This window comes from Parasteatoda tepidariorum, chromosome 6, assembly GCF_982258835.1.
Source record: "Parasteatoda tepidariorum strain Cologne lab strain chromosome 6, Ptep-v5.0, whole genome shotgun sequence".
Taxonomy (NCBI): Eukaryota; Metazoa; Arthropoda; class Arachnida; order Araneae; family Theridiidae; genus Parasteatoda; species Parasteatoda tepidariorum.
Genome location: NC_141760.1, coordinates 29174944 through 29202829, shown reverse-complemented (window position 1 = coordinate 29202829; position 27886 = coordinate 29174944). Strand labels below are relative to the sequence as shown.

At 31.3% G+C, this 27886-nt stretch overlaps 2 protein-coding genes across 2 annotated transcripts; both read right to left on the bottom strand.

Annotated features, from left to right (window-relative positions):
- Nucleotides 1-2195: 2195 nt before the first annotated feature.
- On the bottom strand, nt 2196-8855 carry LOC147807746 (chymotrypsin inhibitor-like). Its single transcript, XM_087165579.1, has 2 exons — nt 8646-8855; nt 2196-2433 (listed from the first exon to the last, which is right to left on the bottom strand). The coding sequence occupies exons 1-2, from the start codon at nt 8698-8700 to the stop codon at nt 2240-2242; spliced, it is 249 nt and encodes an 82-aa protein (XP_087021705.1). The 5' UTR covers nt 8701-8855; the 3' UTR covers nt 2196-2239.
- Nucleotides 8856-18613: 9758 nt separating this feature from the next.
- Nucleotides 18614-24788, bottom strand: LOC107443199 (chymotrypsin inhibitor). Its single transcript, XM_016056992.5, has 2 exons — nt 24629-24788; nt 18614-18855 (listed from the first exon to the last, which is right to left on the bottom strand). Exons 1-2 carry the CDS (start codon nt 24681-24683, stop codon nt 18662-18664), a joined length of 249 nt encoding a protein of 82 aa, XP_015912478.3. The 5' UTR covers nt 24684-24788; the 3' UTR covers nt 18614-18661.
- Nucleotides 24789-27886: the final 3098 nt, after the last annotated feature.

The window sequence follows — 27886 nt, the reverse complement described above, 5'->3', positions numbered from 1 at the left end:
TTAGAATGTAAATTATCAGCAAAAAAATCACCTGAGAGATTTACCATTTGTGTTTCTTGAAATCTATATGAAAATCACTTTTCTCTAATCCGAACTCTATGTAACTATGGGTCTAGTAATCAGGTGAATTTAGAAGAGAACTTTGCTAAAAGTAAAGTGTATTTCTTTAGTTGATTCAATGATACATATCAGAAAAATACCCATTTTTTTATTTACAAAGCAATTTAAGATTAAGATTTTTTGTAGAAGCAAATACATCAAAAAATGGTCAGAAAGTAAAAAAAGAATTCAGTCTAGTGAGACTTTTTAATCTAAAAGTTTAGTTGAAAAATTTCTCAAAATAAGTTAAATAAGTTCTAATAATTTTTGATCTATGTGATCAGACGCTACACCCCCTTTACAGGAAACTAGACATAGGTTGCAATCTTACTGGAGATCTACAAACATTCTATTTCACTTTTAGGTTTACGTTAGGTTTACTTCAGGTATGATCTACTTTAGGTTTAGGTGGTGTAAGTTTAACTGCTGTGATAGCTGAAGTATTGTTATTAAGACGCAGGTGTTCCATAAATGTAGGCTTTAACCTTTTTAAACACACATTGACATCTTGACCTTAAATGAATAATTTGTAAAATTTTGTAAATCGCTCTTTGATAACGTATGATCCTTCAAACGGATAATGTAAAGCTGGTTTAATTTTGTTAATTCGAACAAATACGTGACTGCAATTTTTTAAATCTTTTTGAACAAATATTGCAAGTTGTGAATTTTTTTGATTCTTGTATTGCCTTTAGTTTTTCCATGGACTTTTTAAGCTTGAAATAAATTCTGTTGGTACTTCTGGTGGACAAAAAATTCCCCTGTAAAGTTTTAGTGTTGTAACATATACAACTTCTGCTGCAGTAGATTTTATATCTTCCTTGAAAGTTGACCGAATTCCTAAAAGTATTGATGGTATTTCTAAAACATGTATCTGTAAAATATCTAAATTATTATATCATATCTAATGCGTAATCTGTATAATCGTATTTATTCCTTAAATTGAGGTTTGTATGAGTATTATAAAAATAAATAATGAAAAAGTAATCAATTTTAGCAAAGTAAGAAATTTTGAAAAAAGATTATATTTTTAGTTTTTTTTACCAGTTTTCCAATTAAATTTTGTTTTAATTTTTTTTATATTTTGAACCTATGTCATAGTTAACTAATATTACACACATTAATCTAAATAAAACATTTCTAAATAAAAAAATTTAAAAATTTTTTTCCGAAGGTATTTGGGTACCTTCAGCGGTAAAACGACTTTCAAATTTTGAAAGAAAAAAATTTCTGAAAAGTGTCTTTGAAAAAAATTTTGTACCACAAACAATGTACGGAAGTTGTAAGAGCAAAAATATTTAAGTATAGTAAAACCTGTCAAGGTGACCATCCGTCTGAATTAATTTCTTTTTTTCAAAAATCGAATTTAGTTCATGTATGTACGGAATCGGGTTCGAATCCAAGCGATTGCTGGTCGACGCAGATTCCGCATATACCTCGCATCGACCACGTAACTAACGTAAAACCCCCTCAGTGCTAGATGGGTCATGGGTTACAGTTCCATTGCCGTCAGGTGAGCTGTGTTAAGTTTTCGTGGTTTTCCTCTCCATGTAACGCAAATGTTGGTTAGTTCCATCAAAAAGTCCTCCACGAAGACGGATTTCTCCCAATACTTGATACAGGAATTTCCTTGTCTTCTGGATTGGGTTCAAAGTTACATGACCATGGAGTTGGAAATCGGTAGTCCTAAACTCAAAATTGGACTGTTTTAAAAATTATAGAATGTCAAGCAAAAGACACCTGCTATTTTAGAGTTGTTCACGCAAGGAAATCTGTCATTTGATCTGTACACAAAATTTGGAGTTTTTTAAACAATCGTTACAGTGGGAATGAGATAGATTAAAAGTAAAGAACTTGCTGCCCATTTCTAAAGATTTCACATGGCATTTGCACCTCTGCATCGCCGCAAAAGACGACCACTTTCAAAGCACTTAAATGTATTTATTAGTAAAAGCCTAGAGTTATTACTCTTTGTTATATTTTGTTAATTTATTCATTTTCATCAAAGTTATATTAAGAACTGTTTGCCCACGTTTTTTTTCTGAATGCATCCTGCATTAAGAACTAAATTGTGTATGAATGAAATTAAACACAGATAAGTTGAAAAGTTTTATTGAAAAACCTTCAGACAATGCAAAATTTAGCATTCTTCAGGTTTAACACAATGTTGATCAGACTCTCTTCGAACTGTTCCACTCGGACATCCACATCCTATGATGCACTGCAAGGTGCAGACACGACCTTGATCTTTGTAGTTGGAACAAGTATCAGGACAGGCTGAGTAACAGGTGCCAAACTCTTCACCCTTGCTTTCATCACATTTCGGTTTTTCAGCTGAAATAATAATTTTTCATATGACTTAGAGAATTAACATCGTTTCATTAAAATAATAATAATAAGAAGAAGAAGAAAAAAACGTTTTCATTTAGAACGCTAAATGTAACTCTATTTCTGAATGACTTACAGAATACCCAATCGCAACCTATATGGTAAAAGTAATTTTCTAAAAGTTAGCCAACTCACCTTGCGTGCTGTTCTATAACGATTAATTATTTTAATTTTTAATAAAATAAAATAATTCAGTGACTACCGTTAATAAAATCACTTGATTACGAAATCAGTCGCTTTTTAATACCAAAACTGAAGGAACGGAATCACCAAAACCTGCTAAAACTATCTTATGATTCGATAAAATTATACTTGAAAGTTTGTAAAATAAATTTTTTGTAAGTAATTTGTCTTATAAATAAAATCTCTTCTGAATAAATGGAATTTGCTATTTCCTCAAGTTTTAAAAGATGTAATTAAGAAAAAGATAAATAATACATTATATGCTTCCCCCACTTCCCCCTACGTACAAAAAGTAAAAAAGTTACTAATATGGATTGCATTTCGTCATTGTAAAACATTTCGGATCAAATTACGATAAAAAGTATCAGGGAAATTAATTTTTACCGGAACATGTATGAAACAAAAAATCGTATATACCGTAACTTTTACTGTAATAATTACCATAAAATCACTGAATCACTCTAATTAAATATATATTACTGCAAAATTTACGGTATAATATTTTGCGGTAAAAATGCATTTTTCGGGTATCCAAAGTGCCGGTACTCAAAACTGTAATTTGATCAGAAATGCCTTACAGTATTTGGAAAATTGAAGGATTGGACTTAAAGAAATTATGGAAGAGGAGTGTAAACTAATTCTGAGGAAAGCTGTTGATGAATAGGTAAAAGTTATTGAATGCCTATTATTATTCATTTTCAATGATCATCACTTACTCAATCATTCAATAAAGCAAATGTATCTTCAATAGATGCCAGTTAAGTGTATGATCTTTTAAAATGATTTTAATTTAAAGAATTAAGAGAATTATAGGAATGTATAAAAACTGTTATAAATTCTTAAATCATGTTGAATCTTTAACTTCATATTGTGCTAACCAAAGAAATAAGCCTATATTCGAAATTTACTTCTGTAAATTAAAAAAAAATGTAGCCTTATGCTCAATTAAAATATCAAATACAAATTTAGTAAAAATAAAATATAAATGCGACAATCAATTTAAGTTTTTTCAAGACATTGTAAAAAAGATAATTATCATCTCGTCATTTCGCACATTCGTATAAGACAGAAAAATAGCATATTATGGTTGTTAGTAAACAAAGAAAATACAAATAACTTTGATTCTCATCATCTTAAAATTAATAAAAGCTATAAAGTTATTTAATTTCAAATTATTTATTTAACTCGTTTTTAATGGTGCACCAGTGATATTAATTAACCTTACCTTATTAATATTATTCTCTGCTATTCTAACCCTTTTGTTTTTCATTATTGCTCCAAATTAAAGGCTTTAAACTGAAAGTGATTGTCTTTTATTATATTATATATTAATCTAATCATACTACCGCATTATGTATAACTTTTTGATAAGCATATTAAATTGCCTTTTTACAGTTATTATACGTTAAATAAATTACGTTTACTTTCATTATAAAGTTTACGTAAAACTGCGTCTAGTCAGCATATGCAATTCAAATAATGCATATAAAAAGTAACTATATTTAAAATTCTGTTTCATTGTTAGGAATTATTTTTCTACGTGCATTGTTCGGAATTTCACTTCTGTTGATGAATAAGATCAGAAGCGAAAATATTAATTAACCGATTAACTTACTGAATCAAAAATTAAATGCGAATTTAAAAAAAAAAGCAAAAAAAAAGCAAGTTGCCCTGATAACCGACAAAATTTATTAGGAATGGAAAAATGGAACTAAATATATGTTTAAACAATGAAAAATAAGGGATCTTTTAATTGAGTAATTTCTAATTTTGATAGAACAGTTCTGCATTAACAGTATACAAAAATGACTGCGTGTCAATCATGGAGCTTGATTGAGTGAATCGAGCAAAGGGCTGTGCGCCTAATATTAAATAATAATTAATGCGATCAGAAAGGCAGAAATCGTTAGCTGGCTGTTCACCAAGAAGAAAAGTATAGTCAAAACTACCAGATTATGGTAAAATTCACCGTGTTTCTGGCTCTATGGGAACACCAAAAATATCGGTAATTTTTGCCGAAGCGCTTTGGTAGTGACTTTGGTAGAATTAACAATAAAATATGGTTTTATAATCTGCGATAAAATTCATCATTAATGGAAAAATTAGGTAATTTTACCATGATACCGTAGAGCATGGCATAAAAACAATTTATTCGGTAAAATTTACTTTTCAGTTTTGTTCTTTTTACTAAATGTGTGGTAATAAGAACTATGAATTTGAAACCAGAATTTCTGATAAATCATTAATTACCATATGGGAAAATTCCCAAATTAATGGTTTATATACCGTTTTTTTTTTTGGTTTTTATTACTGGAATTATGTTCTTTTACATGAAATATCATTCCCACACTGTATGGTAATTTCACCAGAAATTTTTTTCTTGTTTCTCACAGATGACTAATCGTAAGATAAGACACGGTTCCCAGTAGAAACCCAAAGTCAAGTATTACTGGCTGAAGTCAGGGTGCTGGTGGGTGACCACTTTGATCAGGCTTTGAATGGACCGAGGGTGCACGGTATTAGTCCTCACTAAAACTCTTCTATCGCAAAGTGCTCGACTTCGCTCACAGGTCGTTGGGCTATCAAGGCGAGGGAGCTACGCAGTGAATCAAAATTGTGATGGTATGTCTTTCAAACGTCCTTAAGGATGCTTTCCAGATCTCCACCATAAGCCCATAGTGCAGCTCTAATGCGTTCTAAATAGACAATTACAACTTCCGCTGTCTGGCTATTTAATTTTAGTTCATAGCCGTCGCTGCACAGCTGATCCGAGTTTAGGTTTACGACTGCAAATGTTCATCTCCTCATCTTTGTAATCACGAAAACCACGAAGACCTCCCACGGTTAACCTGACAGCTGGAGGACTCTAATCCATGATCCGTCTACCACTGAGGATATTTTACGCCAGCACTGTGGTCGGTGTGAACCAGTCGCGATATTCATATTGACCAACCATTGTTGGAATTCGAACCCGAGGCACCGTATTGGAAGGAAAACGCTCAATCCCCTGAGCCATCTCCATACCTGCCAACTCTTCCGGATTTTCCGGAAGATTTTATTTTCATATTTAAAGTGGTAATAATTATATACTATTTTTTCTTTTATAATCTTAATTTTTAATTGATATTGATCACCACTATTCTTACAAAAATTAAGCACATATATTAATATGCGTTACTATCATGGTTGTCAACTTAAGTTTTCTCAAATACAACGTACTTGTTTGCTTAAAGTTGAAGTTTTAATTCCATTTTAATACCAGCGGAAAAAATAATAATGGAAGGGATTAAAAGTTGGCAGGTATGCATCTCGGCTAGACAAGCGAAAGTTTGTCTGTAAGTATATTCTCTAATAACTTAAGAATTGGAACGCAGATTTGGATCGTGTTTTTTTTCTCGATAGCTTGCAAATTTTTATACGCTGGCTTGAAAATGATCCCCACTTTCCAGCGGCATGTAATTCGGGCGTAAAATCGAAAATTCAAAAATCCCTTGCTGAGACCCGTTGTTAATAATTAAATTTTCTTTGATATCTTTTGAATGGTTTCACTGATTGGCAATGCATTTTTTGTTACAGTTTGCTTATATTTTTGAGATTATATTGCTATATTTTTCAAACCTCTCTTTGAGTTGTTTGCGTGCAATTTTAGAAAAAATGTGTTTTTTATTGTTTCAGCTTATGATAGGATGAAAGCAGCATCGTTACGAAATGTTTAAAAAATAAATGCAGACGATATAGCGAGAGAAAAGGAATTGCCTAATTAAATCTCGTGAAGCTAATAGTTTAAATGCTGAAATAAAAACGCAAGTTAGCGTAACGTAACGAAATGTCTATTTACATTTTTTTAAATATTGACTCTACGATTTTCAATTATGAAATACTTGAAAAGCTGCTTATTTAAAAATTTGTACCAGCTGTTTACATGAGACAGGTAGCATGTAATAAAATAAACAAAAAAACTTTTCAGGAGTAATTATTTTTTACAAAGAAAAGTTCCTATATGTTACAGGAAGCTTATTTTCTTTAGTTTAGTTTATTTATATATAGTGCATGCCGTACATATTTTCCAAATCCTTCTAAAAAAATTTTAAGAAAAATGTTCAGATTAGAAGGAAAATTAAAAAATTAAGATTTAAAGAGGAAAAAACAAAACTGCTGCCAAAATCTGTTGAATCACTATTGAGGAAAATAGAATTTAAACATACAATCTAGTTTAATTGCCGAATGAAAATTTGCGGTGTTCCAAATAGTCTACATTAAATTCCTTTTAATTTCTTTAGACAATCAAACATATTTTGTTTTGAGTTTTTGAAAATTTGCCTAAAATTCAAATGCTAAGTGACTTAAAAAAATAGACAAGCAACTTCCATTTTTGAATATCCAGCTATCTTAGTTTATTTGTTTATCTTTTGTTTAAAAATGAAAACTCATTGAGTGTCCCACCGATTCTTTTATTATTTCCTTTGTTTGTTCCCTTCTTTTTCTCTCACGCCTTTCAACCTAGTTTGTCTACGGTAAGAACTCCCCTCGCCATGAAGTCTCAGGCCATCTGCTGCTATGAAAACAAGAATAGCGCATTTCAGGAAGGGTAGCTTCACTTCACTCTAGGGCCAACACAATAGACCGGAGAAAAAGATTATCTTTCTCTCGCATCCCCGAGCCTCCTAAACAGCGATCCCACACCCTTACGTTAAGTAGTTATACATCGTTACCATAGTCACCGCCACGGATCCAGACGAATGGCTAGGGGAGTTCTTACTTTAGACAAACTATACCAATCCGTATTTACGTCATCAGCAGTTCAAATTGGCCAAAGCGAATCACATGCAAATAGCGGAACCTAACCGTATTCTGAAGGTTTGAACGTATAGTAGAAAGGATTTCTTTTGGTATTTCATAAAGAAAATGAGAGATCAAAAATCATTTTTCAGAAAATATACCTTTCTTTATTGTTCTTTATATGAGTTTCCCTTTAAATTTTAATTTTTAATAATTTTATTTTCAACTATCATTTTATATATATATATATATATATATATATATATATATATATATATATATATATATATATATATATATATATATATATATATATATATATATATATATATATATATATATATATATATATATATATATATATATATATATATATATATATATATATATATATATATATATATGATTTGTATGAGCCTCTAAGTGATACACCAGTGATACTTTGCAAAGTTAACAAAGCGATTATAAGCTATTTAAGGATTCGAAATCTTTCCAAAACTTCTCGGATTATTCAGAAATATATGGTAATGATGCGAAATCAAACACAAATTACGTTAGATTTTAAAAACAAAATTGAAGTGCAGGCAATAGATATTAAAAGAAAATTGTTCAAAGGCGTATATTTTGAATTATGATCAAAACTAGGAACCATGGTCTTTTTTTGTGTGTGTTTTATTTAAAAAAAAGTAATGCTATTAATTCTCGTTAAAATTAAGATTTATGCTTGTATCCGAATTAGAAGGCGAGATAAAACTTACAGCTTCATTTTTTCTCCTATTTAATCTCAAGGTATGCTGAAACTTGAATTGCTTCAAAGCTTTAACGCAACGCGTCTCAAGCTGAGCAACGTGTCTCAAAAACATGATTATTTTATACGTCTTACTTTGCTTTCAGTAAATTAAATATTTTGTTTTTAATTTTTTTAAAGTAAAACTAATAGTAAACAAATTAAAGTAATAAATTGTCGATATTAAAGCATAATATTTTCAGTTATGTCAAAAATTAATATTTAATTTTTTTAATTGCTTTAAACGGACAAATTTTGTATACTAATTAAATGACACAGCAACACACAAAACTCAAGAGAATATTTCTAAAATTTGCTTTGAACTTGGTTTTAATTTTCGATAAAGACAGCTTTATAACAAATCTTTAAGATATCTCTACATGAGTTTCTTATAAAAAGTTTAGCTTACCTCGGCATACTGCAACAGCAACAGCCAATGTGACGAATAAAAAGAAAGCTTTCATCTTGTAAATTTTAAAAAGAGATTCTGAAGTTTCTTTTCTATTCAGAAATGTTTTACAAGGAATTCTACAGTAAATTATGCTTATATTTGGAATAAAAACTATTAAAAACAGCTGGAAAAACGTACGTGACCTTGATTCAAAGATTATTGAATTTACTCTCTGTTTTATATCATCAATTCTTTATAATGTGTTCATTATTATTACAAAGTTTTATGGGATCGTTAGATTTTGTGAGTTGTTTAAAAAAGTTTTTCTTCCCTTTTTATGACTATTATATTGTTGAGTTCATTCCACTAATTTTTTGTATTTTTTTTCTTGTGTTTATTTACAAATACCTTTACTTACGATCGATCATTTCATACTATATTACAGACATTTCTGATTAGTTGATTTGAATAAAGTTATGCCATTCTACATAAAAGTATAATATTTTATTAGTTTTTTTAATATCAGAAGAGTCTTTAAAAATGCATTGAATCAGATTTAATTTTTCTATAAGAAATTTATTTATTCTATTTGTTCAAGCAACATTTACGTATTAATAATATATTTCATTCTTATTTATATTCGACCTTTTGTTGTCCTTGATTGAAATTTTCATTTTTAGATGTCTGCTAAAATAATTTTTGTTGAAGACACTGAAGTAGTAAAGCCACTCTGAAATTTTGAAAGAAAAAATAATTATGTTTAAAGGGGACTTAATACCATAAAACAATGTACCCAATATTTATTTTAACAAAGTAATTGAATATTAAATTTATGTAATAAATTGTAATTCATTCTGATAAATGTCATATTTTAGTGCTTTATAAATAAAAATGTTTATTTTATATGTATATAATTTTATTGGTAAGATAAATACAATTATATACTCGTAAGAAATAATAAAAGCATTTATTCATCCTTTCTATAACCTGTCATACAACCTATCAAGGTTGACCAAGTAATGTACTCTCAATGGACAACTTACGAAGATTTCACTTTGCCCGAATTTCTAATTTTTAAGAAACCACTCACAATTCAAGCTCAATATAAATAATTACAACCGATTACAACAATCACTAATGAAATTATAACAATTAAATTGCCTATTTTGGTTAATTTACTAATCATTAAATGAAATATCAGTGATTATACAAAAAATACTAATTGCGACATTTATATAGCACTCTCCTTGCATTTAAAAAAATAATTAAAGCGCTCAACGGCTATTGTTGAAATTATAGTGATAGGAACAATTCGAAAAGAATCAAACTGGTGATTAAAATTTTGCAAACAGCCATAGTTTTTACTATTTTTTTTAACTTTGTGCAATGCGCAAAATAAAAAAGTGAACACCCTGAATAACTTTTGATCTATTTTTTTTTCCGGCTTATTCGGACTCAATCTTAATGGTTTATGTCTTAACCTTAGACATGCTTCAAATTAAATTCGAATTTTAAATTTCGAATTTTTTTTCTTCAAGTTTTGGAAAGTTTATCAAAGCTGAAGTTTTAAAATTACTTATAATATTAAACATTTGAAGAGGGTAACAAACTTCAATCGAATCCATTACCCAGTAAGTTAATAAAAATTTTGTACATTAAGAACACACAACAGTTAAAACAAAAATCAATATTTCCCTTTTGTGTAAAAATAAACCCAGTTTACGCATTCCACTTTACCTATATTCCATACCAAGAAGTCTTGATGATCTATATTTTCAGATTAAAAACTTAGGGTTTCGGCAAGACAGTGAAATTGAGGTAAATGGAGAGAAGAAAATTAGCGTAACAAGACAAATAAGGTATTGTTTATTACCGATTTTCCTTCTACATTGAATCGAATGTGACTAATTTTGAGGTGATGGAAATAACAGTTTGGACGTTAGCATTATTTTATGTCTAAAAGGTAGAAATTTTAATTTTTACCCATTTATGCATTTCATATTGCCATCTAGAAAAATTTTCTATATTTACCTACGGGCAAATTTTCTAGATAGCAGTATGAAATGCATAAATACACTCTATAACAAAAAAATCGTCACACCAAGAACGTACTAAGACGCGCAAAATCGACGCTCGATCAGGCTGGAATGATGCCGACTGGGGACGCATAGTCTTTACGGACGAATCCCGCATCCAACTGTGTCCTGACGATTAACGAAGACGTGTTTGGAGGCGCACAGGGTAGAGGGGGGACCCTGCCTTCATTATTGCACACTACACTGGCCCTCAACAAGGCATTATGGTCTGGGGTGCCATTTCCTTTGACAGCCGAACCCCCTTGGTCGTCATTAGAGGTACACTTACTGCACAGTGGTACGTCGACGACATCCTATGACCTGTTTTGCTACCGTTCCTTTTGCAGCTCCCTGGGCTGGTTTTTCAGCAAGACAATGCCAGACCACATACAGCACGTGTTGCTATGAACTATCTGCAAGCTTGTCAAACTCTTCCTTGGCCTGCCAGGTCACCAGATCTCTCTCCCATCGAGCATGTCTGGGATATGATGGGAAAGCTGTTGCATCTGGCACGGAATGTTGATGACCTCGTTCGACAATTGGATCGAATTTGGCAGGAAATACCGCAAGAGACCATCCGGGAGCTTTATCGGTCTATGCCACGCCGTGTGGCAGCTTGTATCGAAAATCTTACAGATTCTGAACTATTTGTTTGATTGGCTCATGTTTTGTTTAATAAACTTCAACGTAAAAATACATATTGAATGAGAAAGAAAATTTTCACCACGGCAAATTTGAAAAGAATTTTACAGAAAAATATCAGTTCATATAGCACACCATTTATTTCTCAACATACACGATTTTGAAAATTGTTTTATTGAAAGATATGAATATATATTGCTCCATATTATTGTTCAATTATCTGGTTCAACATGAAGTAATATTATAAAAAAGGTAGAACTAGTAGAAAAAAATTAATTGCGATAATTTTAAAAATGTTTTTTATTGTAGGATATCAAATTATGGAAAATTTAGCAATCCTTAGGCTCAACACAATGTTGATCAGACTCTCTTCGAACTGTTCCTCTTGGACAATCACATTTAGGGACACATACTTCTCCACAAACTATATATTCTTTGTAATTAGAACAAGTAAGAGGACATGGTGAATAGCATTTGTTAAACTTTTCACCTTTACTAGCATCACATGTAGGCGGATCCGCTGCAAATTAAAAACTATTTTATTAAATACCATGCAGTTTATTCAGTTTTTGAAGCATGTATAAACATTTACTTAGTACTAAGTACACAACACTAAATTTACTCGCCCTGGGTACAGACATATTCCGCATCATTATAGGATTTGTAAAATTTTAACAATTCAATATTCATTGACCAAGTGTTTGACGAGACATTAAGGGTCCCTTTAAAAAAAAGGATTTTACTATTTCCATGTCAACCTGCTAGAAGTTATACATCTGGAGTCTTCTTCTGAAGGTCTGGTTTCTTAGGACAAGCGCCTTATCTGGGCGTCAGCGGAAAGTTGACGTAGAGCTGACGCCAAAAAAATACTTTTTTGCTAGCTCAGCGTGAGCAGTCTGTCCAATGCAGACATAATCTCTCATTGCGCATGCGTTAATAACGTAAACAAATATTTATTTTGAATTTGTATTGATTTTGTTATTGTCGACCAGCGTTTTAGAGAACAAATAATGACTCTGTCCAAGAAAAAACACATTATAGCTGAGCTAAATGAAGAGTTCTATGTTTAATGAAGAAGCTATATTTAATGTCAAAATCAAAATCTTGGCTGATTTCAATGTGCTGTTGGATGTTGTCCGCCATTGCTTCTGTGGTTGACGTCACGTTGTAATCCAACTGCAGTTGAGTTGGACGTCAATTGTAGTTCAAGATGAGCGTTCGATGACGTATACTATCAAACTCACAAATGGACCAATCAGAGGTTAGCGCTGATTTCCAGCTGACGGCGTCCTGTCCTAAGAAACCAGGCCCTTAAGGATTTAACTTAGTAACTAATCAATATTTTTGAATACTTATTAATTCGTTTTATTCATTAAAATTGCTTAATCTTCGAATTTTAAATTTCGATCTTTTATTTTTAAGATTTTAAAAGTTTATCAAAGCTAAAAATTTAAAATTACTTACAATCGAATTACTTTTGAAGTGGATAACATACTTCAATCGTCGGTTATCGTAAATGCAAATTAAAAATTACTTTATTGGACACCATGCATTTCATTCAGTTTTTATTTACTTAGTACTTAAAATGCAGCATTGAGTTAACCTGTCCTGGGCGTGGCTATTGCAATAGCTCTGTATTGCATTGTAGGATCTTTAGAATTCTGAAAATTAATATTCATTGACCAAGAAAACTAATGGTTCCAATCAGATAGAGAAAGGATTTTACTTTCTCCATGTCAACCTGTGGTAAATCATATATCCGGGATTTCTTCTTTACTCAGTAACTAATCAATATTTTTGGGCAAGTATTGCTTCACTTTATTCATTAGGATGTGTTATATAAGTCTTAAGTTGCAAATTTTTAGTTTTAAATTTAAATTCGCAAATTTTTCTCAAAATTTAAAGTTCAAGCTTAAATTTTTGTATTCAGCAGGAGATGGAATTAAAAAATAATGAATTTTTGAATTCAATAAACAGAGAATTTTTGAATTCAATAAACAATGTCTTCGATATTGTTATATTTTTCTGTTTATTGAATTTCAGTTGTAATTTAAAACCAGACCGGTGGCCATTAAATCACACTATAAGTATGAGTTCAGGACATTTTAGAAGAATAGGGAGACGAAATATTAAAATTATCTTCATCTCTGTCGTAAGATAAGATAGAAAACTCATCTCAACACTACATTACGTGTTGTATTATTTCCCCAGGTATATCTCGAGAGCTAAATTGAGTATTGTTTAATATATTCAGTAGTACCTCTTATTAGGGGACACCAGCAGGACCAAAACATTTGTATCTTTAAAAAAGCTACTTTATTCAGAAATTACTTAAAAATTTTAAAATGTAAGTTAATCATAAATTTAAGTCGCATTAAGATTAAAATAAATAACATGCAAGTAAGTGGGTTAATCACAGGTATTTATCTGAAGTAAATAAAAATTTAAAGTTCCTAATCAAAAAATCTATTTTTTACACAAATGTATGATATTAGCAACAGAGTTTTGTATTTTTATTGCGCATCTACTGATTTTTCTTTATCACGAATGGCCTTGAAACTATGTCGTGTCCTTGTTTCGATTTGTTCAAACAACCATTTGATGTTTTGAAGTGTTATGACCCAGATTTTCAGAAAGCTCTTTTGATTTCTGTGTAGTAATACTCCATTTACAGGAGTATTTCTTGATCTTACAGAACATAACCAATAGAAACAGTATTTCTTGATCTTACAGAACATAACCAATAGAAACAGTATTTTATGATTTTGATAAGCTTCCGGTTTTCTAATTTTTACAGTTTTGGATTACTGCTCATTTGAACCAGTAGTCCATTACTTATTTGGTTTTTACTTAAAACATCAAAGCAAACTTCTAAAAGCATCACTCATTAAAAGAGAGACATAATCATACTGACAAACAGACATTCTTTCTTAAATGTTAGAGAAAGTATTTTTTAAACTGGCAACATCTGGGATATAAGATTTATAAAGTTTATAAAAGCGCAAATACGTCTATTAAAACTAGATATGGTAGCTATTTAATTACTTTTTTCATTAATATTTAATACAGTTACTCTAACAGCATCAAAAAGGCGATCAAAACAAAACCAGCCGCAAACTCCACTGAGAAGCGAATAAGTGATGCAAAGTACAGTCCATGCGACTCAGAACTTGGAGCTAACTCCTTCGGAAATCCACTCTCTCTACAAAAGTAATTTACTTCCAACTTGGAGCCTCTTACCAGTTCATAACTGGTGCGCTGCAAAGAGTCCAGGTCTCTCTCTGTTATGCAGACGTCCCAGGACTCTACAATCAGTCTTGGCAAGAATCAGGAGTGGTCACTTGAAATGCATGAAATTTCAGAATGGGAAAAAGATTTCTTCTCGTTGCTCCTGGTCCCTTTCCGCAAGTCCTGCTTAACTGCTTAGGAGCCTCCTGGAGGGGAGCTGTTGGTTGAGCAAGCGAAGATTTTCAATGTTCTCAGGGGACGGGGTCTTTAGGACCTGGTGTAGACCAGGAGGATGAGTAACAACAAAGTATAGTTGAAGTAAATACGCATGATATTATGATTCATTACGCGTCACTACTTTTGACAGTTTATGTTCAAGCACAACTATGAAGATTTAATAAAAATTTGCACTTGACCACTCGTATTTTACTAAAGGCGTACATCCTGTATTTTAAGATTGAAGTTAGATAACGTAATTAGCATGTTCTGATCAATTACTATTTTATTTTATATTTTATAACCGTCGTTGAACAGCCGACCCAATCTTATGAGTTTGCGACTACTAATACTCAAGTCCGTAGCCTTGTAATTTTGAACCCAATTCAGAAGACAAGGGAACTCATGGACCGAGTATTGAGAGAAAAATTTGCCTTCGTGGAGGACTTTTTTTTTGATGGAGCTAACCTGCATTTGCGTCACATGGAGAGCAGGACCACGACAACCTCCCACGGTTCTCGTGGTAGACGGTTGCCGTCTACCTCTCAGTGGTAGACGGCAAGGGGACTCTAACCTATGATCTGTCTACCACTGAGGATATTTCATGGGGTCGGTGCAAGCCGGATGCGAAATTCGTATCGACTGGGATTTGAACCCGGTTCGCCCGATTGGAAGGCGAATGCTCTATCCCCTGAGAAATCACGGCTTCGATCGATTACTATTGGCATTTCTTCAATTCGAATTTTCTTTCGGCAGTAAAACATTAGTGAGTTCTGAAACATACGGTCTCGTTTAAATTTTCTTCAGCCTAGTAGTGCTAAAATCCCAGCAAATTTGTTTGCTCAATATTTAGAATCCCTAGCTGAATCAGGTAGGATGCAGGTTTAGGTTTAAAATATGTTTAGGTACGGAGGTATGGCTGAAATTTCCTTTTAAAGTTGCATCAAATATGCGCAATAAAATTGTTAAATTAGTGTTCTTAACGCTAAAATAATAAGTCTCTACTTACGCTAAGATCAAAAGTAAGTGTTAACGCAAATATCTAATAAGTTTTTAAGAACTCTTATAAAAATGAGAGTCAACGCCTAGATAATGGATGCTTATTAACGCTAAAATAACAAGTACCTACATACCTAATGAATAATAAATATTTATTAATGCTGAGATAATAAGCATGTACTCAGCAAAAATGATAAGCATCTACTAACCTTAACGTGCTAAGTATTTATTAAGTACATGCTAAGTATTATTTTTCATTAGAAACTATTATCTGTTTAATAATTTGATAGCAAGATAAAAAAAGAGAGATTTTGTGAGTCTGTATGTCTCTCTTATAACTCCAAAACTGATTGTGCAGTCGTCCTGAAATTTGAACCTCAGATGAAAAGAAAAAATTTAGCCCCTATTCTAATAATCATTCACAAATTTCTGTTAGATTGTTCATGCGAGATGTTTGAACAATTATTAGTTTAGCATTAGCCATTAATAAAAATTTACTGTAGATGATTTTAGTTGTCAAGTACTTAAAAGATAATATCAGTGTTGTTTGATAGCTTACTGCTCTATTTAATCAAAAAAGGGAGTTTTCTACGCTCTTTAATATTCAATTATTTCTTATTCTTTACATTAAATATCAATTATTAATCAACGTGAATGATATGAGAGAGATAAGTCACGAAATTAGAACTTCTACAAAGTTGTCTGAAACCACGCAATTTTCATTTATAATTATGCTTTTAAAACATATTTCTATCAAATTAAATAAATTGAAATCGAAATTTAACTATGTAAATAAAAGAAATTAAAATCAAACTCAAAATGAATGGTGAAAAAGTGCTCGTTTATTAAGCAGAACTGTAAAAATTTCCAAACTATTATTAACGCCAACAATTCCGTATTCATTTTGTTAATCAATAATATAGGTATTGTGGTAATATTTGATGTTTTGATAGGTATGTACCAATTATATTAATGCAGATACTTAGTAAAAAAGGTACTGTAGCATTAGTTTTAATATAGACCTTAAAAGGTAATAAGTAAAGAATAAAATAGTTGATTGTGGCAAAGTTTGACTATCATAAGAAGACCGTCAGCAATCGCCAAATGATACCGAATATAATTAATATTTATTTTCATAAGATAATATTTATTTTCACACCTGCACAAGTGTTTTGTTCCATCAAAAAAAGTTTCTTATAACGTAAAGTCACTGGGTCAGGGCGCACATTGGTATCCTAGGCAACGAGGAGGCGGATCAGGCAGCCAAGGAAGCCGTCAGTCTCAGCCAAATCAATTTAGAGGTCCCAAGTTCCAAGGCCCAGATCAAAACAATCATCAAGTCCAACAACCTAAATAGATGGAAAACAGAATGGCAGAGCTCCGAGAGAGGTCGACAAACCTATATTTTTTTAAAGACCCTTCCACCAAACGACTACAGGCCAACTTTTACCTAAACCAATTGCTTACTGGACACGGGGTGTTTGGAGAATACCAAAATAGACTTTTCAATAAAAACCCAAATTGTACCTACTGTGGGGACAATCAGACAATCGAACACTTGATCTTGAACTGCCCACACTTCCAGACACTCCGTGGAAACCATTTTGCAGGACAAAATTTGCACCAATGCTTTGCTAAGTTGGTCTGTAGAAACATAGTTAAACAAATTATAAAGGTAACATTGGAGGACACTCTGAACCGCATTTAACTATGCTCGGAGCCTGCGAACACTATTGCTGGTGTCTTGTGTATCTATCTAATTTCATTTTAAACTTCTCTACGTTTTAACTTCTATAGTTTTTATAAATTTTTAATTTAACAAGCATTGTTTTTATCAACTTTTAACTGATTGTTTTGAATCTTAACTTGTTCTGCCTTTTAACCTCTTTATCGAATATTAACTTCTATATTTTATCACTGTTTTGCAGGTTCCTGCAAAGTTTTAACATTTATTGGTTTTTGGATGATTTTTTTTTTTTTTTTTTTTTTATTTAACCTTTTTACTACTTTATTATTTTATTTGGTTTTAACTTGTTTTATAGAATTGTACTGAACATTATTTTAGATATTCAGATTTTTATATTCACTGTTGATGTAACTTTTAGAGATTTACCTATTTTTAATGTATCATTTGTGTATGTATCAACTCTCGTATGCCCTAAAATAGGGCGGGGCGAGATAAGAATAAACTATAACGTAAAGTCACCAGGTAGACCAAAATTATTAATAAACAACAAAATTTAGATTTAATAACTGTTTTGGTATTATTCAACCACAACAAGTTGGAGAGCTTAGCAGAGGAATTTATTTTTTCCCAGGTGGAGAAGATAAAAGCGCACTAAGTATGAGTGCATTTCTTTCGGTGAGAATTATAAATTAGCATACCTTTCAATGCTTTTCAATTTAGTTCATTTTGATAGGAAATAAGTTAGATTTTAATTCATCTATTTTCTACCATCAGCCAAATAAACAATCTCTACTCCTTTTCCTATTTCCTTTCTTTCACGTTCGCTCAGATTTTCTTTACCTTCTTCCCCTGAATCACAGAAATAAATTTTAATGGTGCACTTATTTCTCATACGCCAGCTCGTGATGGAAGTTATAAATGCGTTTTTCAGTGCAGTGAATAATTTCGTAGTGTTGATTAACTCTGACTTATTGATTGTTTATTGTTTTTTTTTAATCCAGTAAGAAGAACGGGTATTCACCTAATATTTTTAGAAACAACCATTCTATTCATTCGAGGAATAACAGAAATCTTTTTGATTAAAACAAAAATATACTAATAACAACTTTAAGTAGGGTAAAAACGGAACCAAACACAGATTAGCTACAATAAATTGTTTTATTAAGAAACATCAGACAATGCAAATTTTAGCAGTCTTCAGGTTTAACACAATGTTGATCAGATTCTCTTCTAACTGTCCCAGTTGGACATCCACATCCTATGATGCACTGCAAGGTGCAGATACCACCTTCATCTTTGTAGTTGGAACAAGTCTTAGGACAAGCTGTGTAACAGGTACCAAATTTTTCACCTTTGCTTTCATCACAATCCTCTTGTCCAGCTGCAAAAACAAGTATTTTTAATGCATTTCATTAAAGATACTTCTTTTCAAGAAAAAGAAATTTCGTTACTTTACATCGCCTGTAAATATTCACATGACTTACCAAAGACAACAAACAAGTTTGAATGCTGTTGTTGTAGTTCAGTTACGTCGCGCTAGATCTGCACAATGGGCTATTGGCGACGGTCTGGGAAACATCCCTGAGGATGATCCTAAGACATGCCATCTCAATTTTGATCCTCTGCAGAGGGGATTGCACCCCCACTTCGGTAGCCCGACGACCTGCACGCGAAGTCGAGTGCTTCACGGTAGAACAGTTTAACGAGGACCAATACCGCACACTCTCGGTCCCTACGCATACTGATTCAAGTGGTCACCCACCCTCACACTGACCACAGCCAATGATGCTTGACTTCAGTGATCTGCTGGGAACCGTGTCTTAACGATCAGTCCACTCCGGGACAAACAAGTTTGAAAAAAGCATTGTTACACAATGGAAACAAATATGCAGCAGAACTGGTTGGATCTAGGTGAAAGAGACACGAGTCACCTCGCTATCTCGACTGTAAATGATGCCTGTGATGATTTAATTGATGTCTATGAAGATTTAAATGCTATCTCCTTTCTTATCGGAATGCAGATAGGTTATACCAAGTACTATTTTTTTCATCTGCGTATGGGAGAGTATAGAAAGAAACAACCGCGACTCAAAGAAAAATTGGCCAATTGGGTATACTATAGCCTACGTCACAGGTCGTGTTATTCCTACTAAATTTAACTAGTAAACAGCATTTTCTGCGAACCTGATTTCTAGCAACAAGTAAACATTAAATGAAGTGTGTTGTTATAAGACGCTACTCGGCAGGTTGAAATTGTATTAGTATAGTTCTTTTTGAAATAATTTATTTTGTTGTTTTATCTAAGTTTATGAATTTAGTAAACATATTTAAAACTCAGCTTATTAATTAAACTAAAAGGTAAATGTTATTCCTAGTAAAATTTTCGAAGTGGAAGTAGTTGTGTTTTTTTCATATTATACCCAATTAGAATCATAATGCAGACAAAAAAATAAATATGCCCTTCGTGTGCCTTTGGTTGTTTGACAATGTTATAATCAAGTTGGAACTGTGAATGCATAAGACAAAGACTCATGCTTTTCCATACATGCGTAATCGATGCTTTTGATACCAGAATTGAGTGAGTTGAGTTATGCAAAAGTGGAAGAAAGTGTGCTCGTAGGACCACGAGTAATGAAAGTAATTTCTGATAACTTATTCCAAAACTTACTGAATGATACTAAAAAGAAATGCATTGGTGGCATTAAAATCAACTGTAGCCGACTTTCTTTGAAATTATAAGACTAAGCATACGTTATGAAGAAATTCATTAATGGGTGTCAGTTGTCCATGTAATGGGTCCATTCATTAATGGGTGTCAATTCAGTTGGGTGTCAACATGCCTCTCATAATTAACCTCCAGAACACAATCATCTTGACTTCACTTTCGATGGACTACATCAATGTTGGATACTTTACTAAACTATACTAAACATACTATACTAAGAATAAACGCAAATCTACTACTTAAAAAATTCTAAGCAAATACACTTTTAGATTAAGGAAATTTTTCAGTATGTGTGGAAAAAAAATTCTAATTTGCAGGCACTGCATTGTTACGTTCTAGGAAGATGCCAGAAGTATTACTCATTTAACGTTACCCAGTGTGCACCTGTGAACCTAAGTCACGCAGCCGAGCAACATTGCCCACGCCACACCGCCACAGATACCCGTTTATAGGGTGGGCCACACTCACACATCACACAATAGAGAACAACACACGGAGAGAAACATCCATACCATGAACGAGATTCGAACCCGAAGCCATTGGCTTCGCAGTCAGGCACGCTAACCACTCAACCATCTGGACTGCGTAGGTGTGAAATTTGTGTATATGTTATATCTTGAAATTGATATTTCTTTATAGTATATATGTCAGACTTGTTCTCACTTTTGTCATTGTTAATGCCCTTTTAATAAGTACTCTTGTCACTGTAAATTGTACTAGTGAAACATATATATGGTTGAATGAATATATCTACGACGCAGTGACAAGTTTCCAAATTTTGAATCATCATGTCTCAATTGTCTTAGAAAATGCATTGGAAACCAAGATGTCTGCAACTTTTTATAATTTGCTTATCAAAGAAATTTAGCCGTCTCAGGATTCTGTATGTTTAATAATAATAACAAGAATAATGTTGGTAGGAAATCAGTGATTATTGGTGTCAATAATGCATTTATTAAATACGGATATATTTTTAAAAAAATGGTTCAAATTTTGAATTTTGCGCAAATTTATAAATAAGTATGCTATATGAAAAGAGTGTTTTTCCAACATAAAATGTTATAATAAAAACACTTTTTCAGGCCTGCATATTATACTATAAATGTATATATTGGTATTCATTAAATAAATTGTTCTCAATAGTTTAGTATAGTTTATTTACCTATTACATGTATTTACAAGTTGGTGTTTGCTAGCAAATAATTTTTTACTTTTTATAGAACACTCTCTGAGTACCTGTTCTTCATACAGAAAAGAAATACACAATAAATTGGCATTAATTAGCACTACAAAATCATACATAAAACCGAAAAATTTTCCAAAACAAGCACATCCAGCTTTTTTGGGGATTTAGGTTATTAGATTAAGCAAAACACGTATGTACTCGTATAAGTTTAATTCATCTCAATAAATATTTACTATATTCAGTTTCTCTTAGCATGGAGCGGCTTATTCATTATTGTCAGAATTTACAGCAACCAAGAAAATTTTTAAGGTACTTATCTCTGTCTGGGAACCTAAAAAATCTCCTACTCTAGTATTTATATTAACATATTTAGCATTGATTAAAACAGCGCCTGTTACCACAATACCATTAACTTTTTTTTTAATTTCAAATACCATTCATTGATTTTAAGTTATTTACTTTTATTGAAACACCGCTTAATAGCGAAACCAAAAACAAAATATACATGCGGTTTCAGATAATTTTAGAAACACTAAATCGGTGACATAGTTATCCATGTTGATGTTTGAGTTTACCTGACATAATGATTCAAAAATGAATTATTTTTTGAAGAACTTGCAATAAACTTCGTTTTTGATTAAGCACAGCTGTAAGCTAGCAAATATCATTTTTAAATATACGATACATATTCATCTACAGGTTAATTTATAACAATAGATAATAATTAACCAATAGTAAAATACCAATTTTCAAATAGTTCTCTCAAACAATCTAAGGAAAATTTTTAGGATTGTGGGCTGGAATTACCTCTTGCGACTGCTGTCTAAATTTAAGAAGGATAGTATAAATGGTTCTGGAGACACGCACCCAAGAACAACAAACTCTTTATTTTATTATTATTATAGATTGTGCATGGGATGTTAGAAAAAAATCAGTAAAAGAAATTTTAAAAAATTTACAAGAAAATTATAACAAAGACATTGTAGAATCGAAAGAATACGAATTACGATTTAAAGAATAATCTTAATATGACGAGGAAATTATTTACTCCAAAATAAGGATTAGTAACTTTAACATTAGTTACTTTTAGCATTTAACTCTTGTATATCCTGAAATTTACATGGAAACTAACCTAACCCGGAATCTCTATAATACCATAACATTGAAATTAGATTAAAATTGAAAACTTGTACATTTATTAATGAAAACTAAAGTTTTCTTGTATACTCCGGAAATATAGATGTTACATTTCTTAAATAATTTTTTTGTATTAAATTCTGCACAATGTTAGGACATACTTTTAACTTTGTAAGGAACTAGGATTCTACGGTCCCCCTCTCGCTATCGCTCACCAATCCCCAGAACAGTGCCTTTTGAATCGCTTAATCATACATGCTTAGTTCCCTAGTTCTTTTGATACTGAAGCATAGTAATTAGTAATTTAGTTTCAACAATATACTTGTATATAGTCTAGAGTTATTTGACATTTCAACAGTTCTCTGATTGCAAACTCATGTGGTCTAAGTAATTAAAATAGTTAAAATAAATATTTAAATTTTTTATTTGTGTAAAAATACACCGGGCTTACCTCACACCAACCATCCAGGACAAGCATCTCGCCCCGTTTTTCAGGGCTTTATCTTTTTACCGCCATGTGGAGAATGCCGCGAAATCTGGACCCCGGTCAGACGACATGGATAGTATCTGAGCTGGTACCCCCTTTCTCCTAACTTTCGCATCACAACCAACGAGGGAACTTTCAGCTACGATAGAAATAGCACACACTTAGCTGATGGTACACGCCAGATTTCTAATTGGCTGCAAGGATTGAATTCACGAACTTTAACTCTCAACTAGCAGAGTGAGCGATATGTTTAGTAACTGCGCAGCGGAGAGCTATTATTATGAATTTATATTGCATTATATTGCGATTGTAGTATTATCCTATCCACTATGATCCGAAAGAGAATTTTTTTTTTTTTTAAGAATTGAATATAGATTAAGTAAAATTATCACACTTACAAATAACACCATCCTGATCCTTGCCACTTATAAATGACGCATGGTAGACTTCGAAATTTAAAAATTAGCACAGTATGCTATACCTACCTTGTTGTATGTACCTTAATATATTACTATTTGTTTGCCAATAAATAATTAGAGATTAATGAATTGACAATGATGATTGGCATTTACTGCTAATATTCATTGTTCACGCACTTATTCGTATATATTTTTAATTAGTTATTATTTTTTTTTATCGTAAACACTATGCGTTGAATTTGCAACAAAATTAAAAATGAAAGCATAAGGAATGAACTGAAAGAGTGGTGGTGTACAGCGCTCAAAATAAAAAACAGACTGCTCTGACTAACTTTTGATGCGATGATCGGATCTTCGCATTCTCGGACATAATCTTAATCGTACAGGGGGGTGACCTCAAATATGCTAATTAATTAGTGCAGACGATACTTTAAGTTACAAAATCAGGCACGAAAACGTACTTTCTTTAAATAAACGTGCATTTTTAGGGGTATCATATAGGGTAGCTGCATATAGGGTAGCTGCAATCTGGCATATATGGTTCCACTATTTTTGTCAGGAAAGAGGTCCAAAATTTAACATTTGGTGATTAGTTATTATTTTTTGTTATTTTATTTAATAATATTCTAAATAAATTTTGAATTGTAAGTTATGCAAGTTTTAATCCTTTTAAAGAATGCAATTTTAAATGGCAAGTTACAAAACTTGAGCAAAATCAATAGAATAGTTCTTGAGAAATTGAATTTTCAAAATTTTTCAAAATTTAATTTTTCTGGAACTAAGGGGTCCAAAAAAAATTTGAACTGCCCTCTTGACCAAACTATTGGAATCATATTTCCCAGATTGTGATTACTTCCTATGTTTCAAGATTATAAATACGAATCAGTCGAAAAAAAGTTATGTTTTATTCAGAGACAATACATTTCTGTGTCTGATTTCGTAACTTAAAATATCATCTGCATTAATTGATTAACGCATTTAAGGTCACACCCTTCAACCATTCAGATTGAGTTGAGTCTTTAACTATTAAAAACGTGAAGATGTGATCTTTAGATTAGAAGTATTTAGGGAGATCCTTTTATTTCTTCGCGCATTGTAAGTTTAAAATTGTTAAGAATTTTACCCGTTAATGAAAAGGGAAGTTTTACATCAAATCTACAAAAAGTCTCTACAAAGTTTTCTTCAAAAGGTTGAACCTACCTTGGCATACTGCAACAGAAACAGCCAATGCAACGATTAAAAAGAAAGCTTTCATCTTGTAAACTTGAATAAAAGATTCTGAAATATCTGTTTTAAACAAAAATGTTTTATATGGATTTCAAGTAGTAACTAATGTTATGATTTGATGTGAGAACTAATAAAAACAGCTGGAATGATAAACGTGACTTTAATTCTAAAAGTTATTGCCTCTGGCTGTTTATTTTATATTTCATAAATTCTTCATTATCACTTCAATGTTGTTACTACTTATGAAGAGATCGTTATATTTCGTAAATCGATTCAAATATTTATTTTTATTTCCATTTGTCAAGGATATTACAGCTTTTCGTTGTTGGATATTGCACATTTTTGTTGAGTTAGTTCGAGTAATTTAGAAATACCTTTGCTCACAATAAAATCTATCATTTAATACGACTTTTATAGGCATGTCTGCTTGATTGACTAGTATGAATGTATGACACGCTATGAAATAGTATCGAATTAATATTTTTTGAGAGAAAGGCCCAAAAAAATCTCCGAAACGGGCTTGAAAGGCATTTTTTTTTTACCTCAAAAACGTACATTTTCTTAAAAGGGCAAATATATAATACAAATTTAAGCTTGCAAGCTCAAAACATTTAAATCCATAATGTAAATTATCAGTAAAAAAAATATCTGAGATTTAGCACTTATGTTTTCTGAAATCTACATGAAAACCACTTGACTCCAACACTGAATCTATGTAACCATAATGCAAAGACTGAATTCAAAATTTAAATGTATGCATTTGTTAATGAAAAATAAGGCTTTCTTGTATATCCCCGGACAACTTGTATATTTTTACAACTCATACATATTTTTTTCCTTTAAAATTATACATGACATTTAACATTTGTGTCTCCTGAAATCGACGTGAAAACTAATTTAACCTGGAATCTATACAAAAACATAACGATTAATTTAAAAATTGAAACATGCACATTTTTTTAATGAAAACTAAGGTTTTCTTTCATATTCTGAGAACATAAATGTTACATTTCATATATAATTTTTTTTCATATAAAATTATTCATGAAATTTAAAATTTGTGTCTTCTGAAAATCTATATAAATAATAGTCTAACCTAGAATCTATGTAATATGATAGCGTACAGATTAGATTAAAATTTGAAATATGCATATTTGTTAAAATTTATGGTTTCCGTTTAGATTCCGGAAACTTAAATGTTATTTTGTTTTTGAATATTTTTTTAGTATAACTTAACAAAAATTCGTTCTATTTTTATGTTCTTTAAGTACTTTTTGCATTTTTAACCCTCAAAAAATTATATTTTGAGTTCATTCTGGGAAACCTAAATATTTTTAAATTTGACGATATTTAATTATTTGTTTATTTATTGATAAATATGAGACCTTGGTAAAACTTACTGTCTGTTAGAATTTCGAAATAATAAAGATTCTTTTTATACGCCCTATTATTCAATTAGGAAAATATCAGAAAGATTTTTTTATTGTGAACATAAAAAGCTATATTTTAAATGGATGAGAGGACTGAAGGGGAGATAAGCACTTTCATGACAAATTACCCAACAACAACAAGCCCATCGAATAACAAAACCTTCACGGGGGCCTCCTCCACTCCTTATTTACATTTAAAAACCATTAAAGTAAAAGAAATTATTCAACCTTAAAAAGAGTGCTTTAATACCCATGCAGCCATATAACACCTATAGCTTGTTCCAATTTCAATGGAACATCCGTTTTCGCATGATGCACACTAGTATAAGGATGTTTCGGAAGTCGAGTAATGTGTATTTTATGGGGAATGATATGAAAAAGGGGGTTAGCATTCTCTTAAAAAACTTATTCGACTTGATAATATTTTAAGATTTATCAAAAAGGATTTTCTTTTCAATAGTAAGGAAAGATAATAATAGTATATTTTAAAAAAGGTTTCAGAAGTGTTATTGCGGAATATGTTACAATGTTTACAGAGACGAAATTTTTTTATTATTATTATTTGTTGAATGATAAATTTTTCGCTCAACAAAAAAGAATGTAAGCAGTGCTAAGAAAAAATTTTATATTTATTTATTAGATTAACAAAAGTTATCAATCATTAATTTAATGACAGTCCATTAAAGATAAATTTAATTCAGTATAAAGCATTTATGGCGCTTGTAATTTGATGCCAATAAATGTTTTAGGATTTACAATTTCATGATTATTGTGGTAATTATTAAAAACATTCGAATAAATTTATTGTTGCACATGAGTACGTTAAATAAAACATATAAGTTTATTTTTAGAAGAAAAAAATATTAAATTCTTCCACAAATTTAATGAACAATGGTTAATTATGCCACAATTCGCTAGTTTGAACATGGTTTTTTGAAGGTCTTTAGCGAAGGAAAATTCTTCCGCATATTTAATGAACAATGGTAAATTATGCCACAATTCTCTAGTTTGAACATGGTTTTTTGAAGCTCTTTAGCGAGAGAAAATAAAAAAAAGCAACAGAAAGTCCCTAACACTTCAAGCAAAGCTATATTTTCAAACTGTATATACCATCTTATTGTGAAGAACTATCTGGGCTCTAGAATGGACAAATAGTTTAGATATTTTAAAAGTTATTAAACAATTTTTAAAAATCGCAAATTTGGCGACATTTTTCCCTCTAGAATAAAATTATCAAAATCAATGCCGTATTCTCCAATTTTTATGAAACCAGACAGTGTAGCATTGGTGTAAGCTTTAAAATATAAAAATATTAAAAAGTTAAACCACAACTGATTTTCATGTTTTAAAACTGTGGCTTTTCTCTTTATTGACATTTTACGCCATTTTCAGAATAAGCACAGAAGGCGTTGACTGAAGATAAGTTAAACTTGACCTAATAGTCATAAGCAACTGCTACAAACTCATAACAAATATGAAAATAGCATATTATTCGCAAAAAAGATTCCTTTCAGGTAACAATAAAGCTTTCCAAAAACAGCCTTAAAACTTATCTTCAGGAACTTTATCTGTCGCGTAGCAACGATTTGTACTTATGTTTACGTGTGTCTGATTTGTGGCGGTGCTAGTCTTGACGTTGTAAGTAAAATATTTGGTTAACGTAAACGTTAAATTATACCTTCAACTTACATATCTAAAAATATGGGAAAATATATTGCGTTCGAAGCAGACTTCATACTTGCCATGCTTGACATTGCTTCAATTCTCATCTAGACAGTATCTTGAATAACATTTATTTGTA

Excerpts from the sequence above, each read along its gene's own strand:
- LOC147807746 (XM_087165579.1), bottom strand. The coding sequence starts at position 8,700 with ATGAAAGCTTTCTTTTTATTCGTCACATTGGCTGTTGCTGTTGCAGTA. Across the intron at positions 2,434-8,645 it reads TGCTGTTGCAGTATGCCGAG|CTGAAAAACCGAAATGTGAT; the intron begins GTAAGCTAAACT and ends TTATTATTTCAG.
- LOC107443199 (XM_016056992.5), bottom strand. The coding sequence starts at position 24,683 with ATGAAAGCTTTCTTTTTAATCGTTGCATTGGCTGTTTCTGTTGCAGTA. Across the intron at positions 18,856-24,628 it reads TTCTGTTGCAGTATGCCAAG|CTGGACAAGAGGATTGTGAT; the intron begins GTAGGTTCAACC and ends TTGTTTTTGCAG.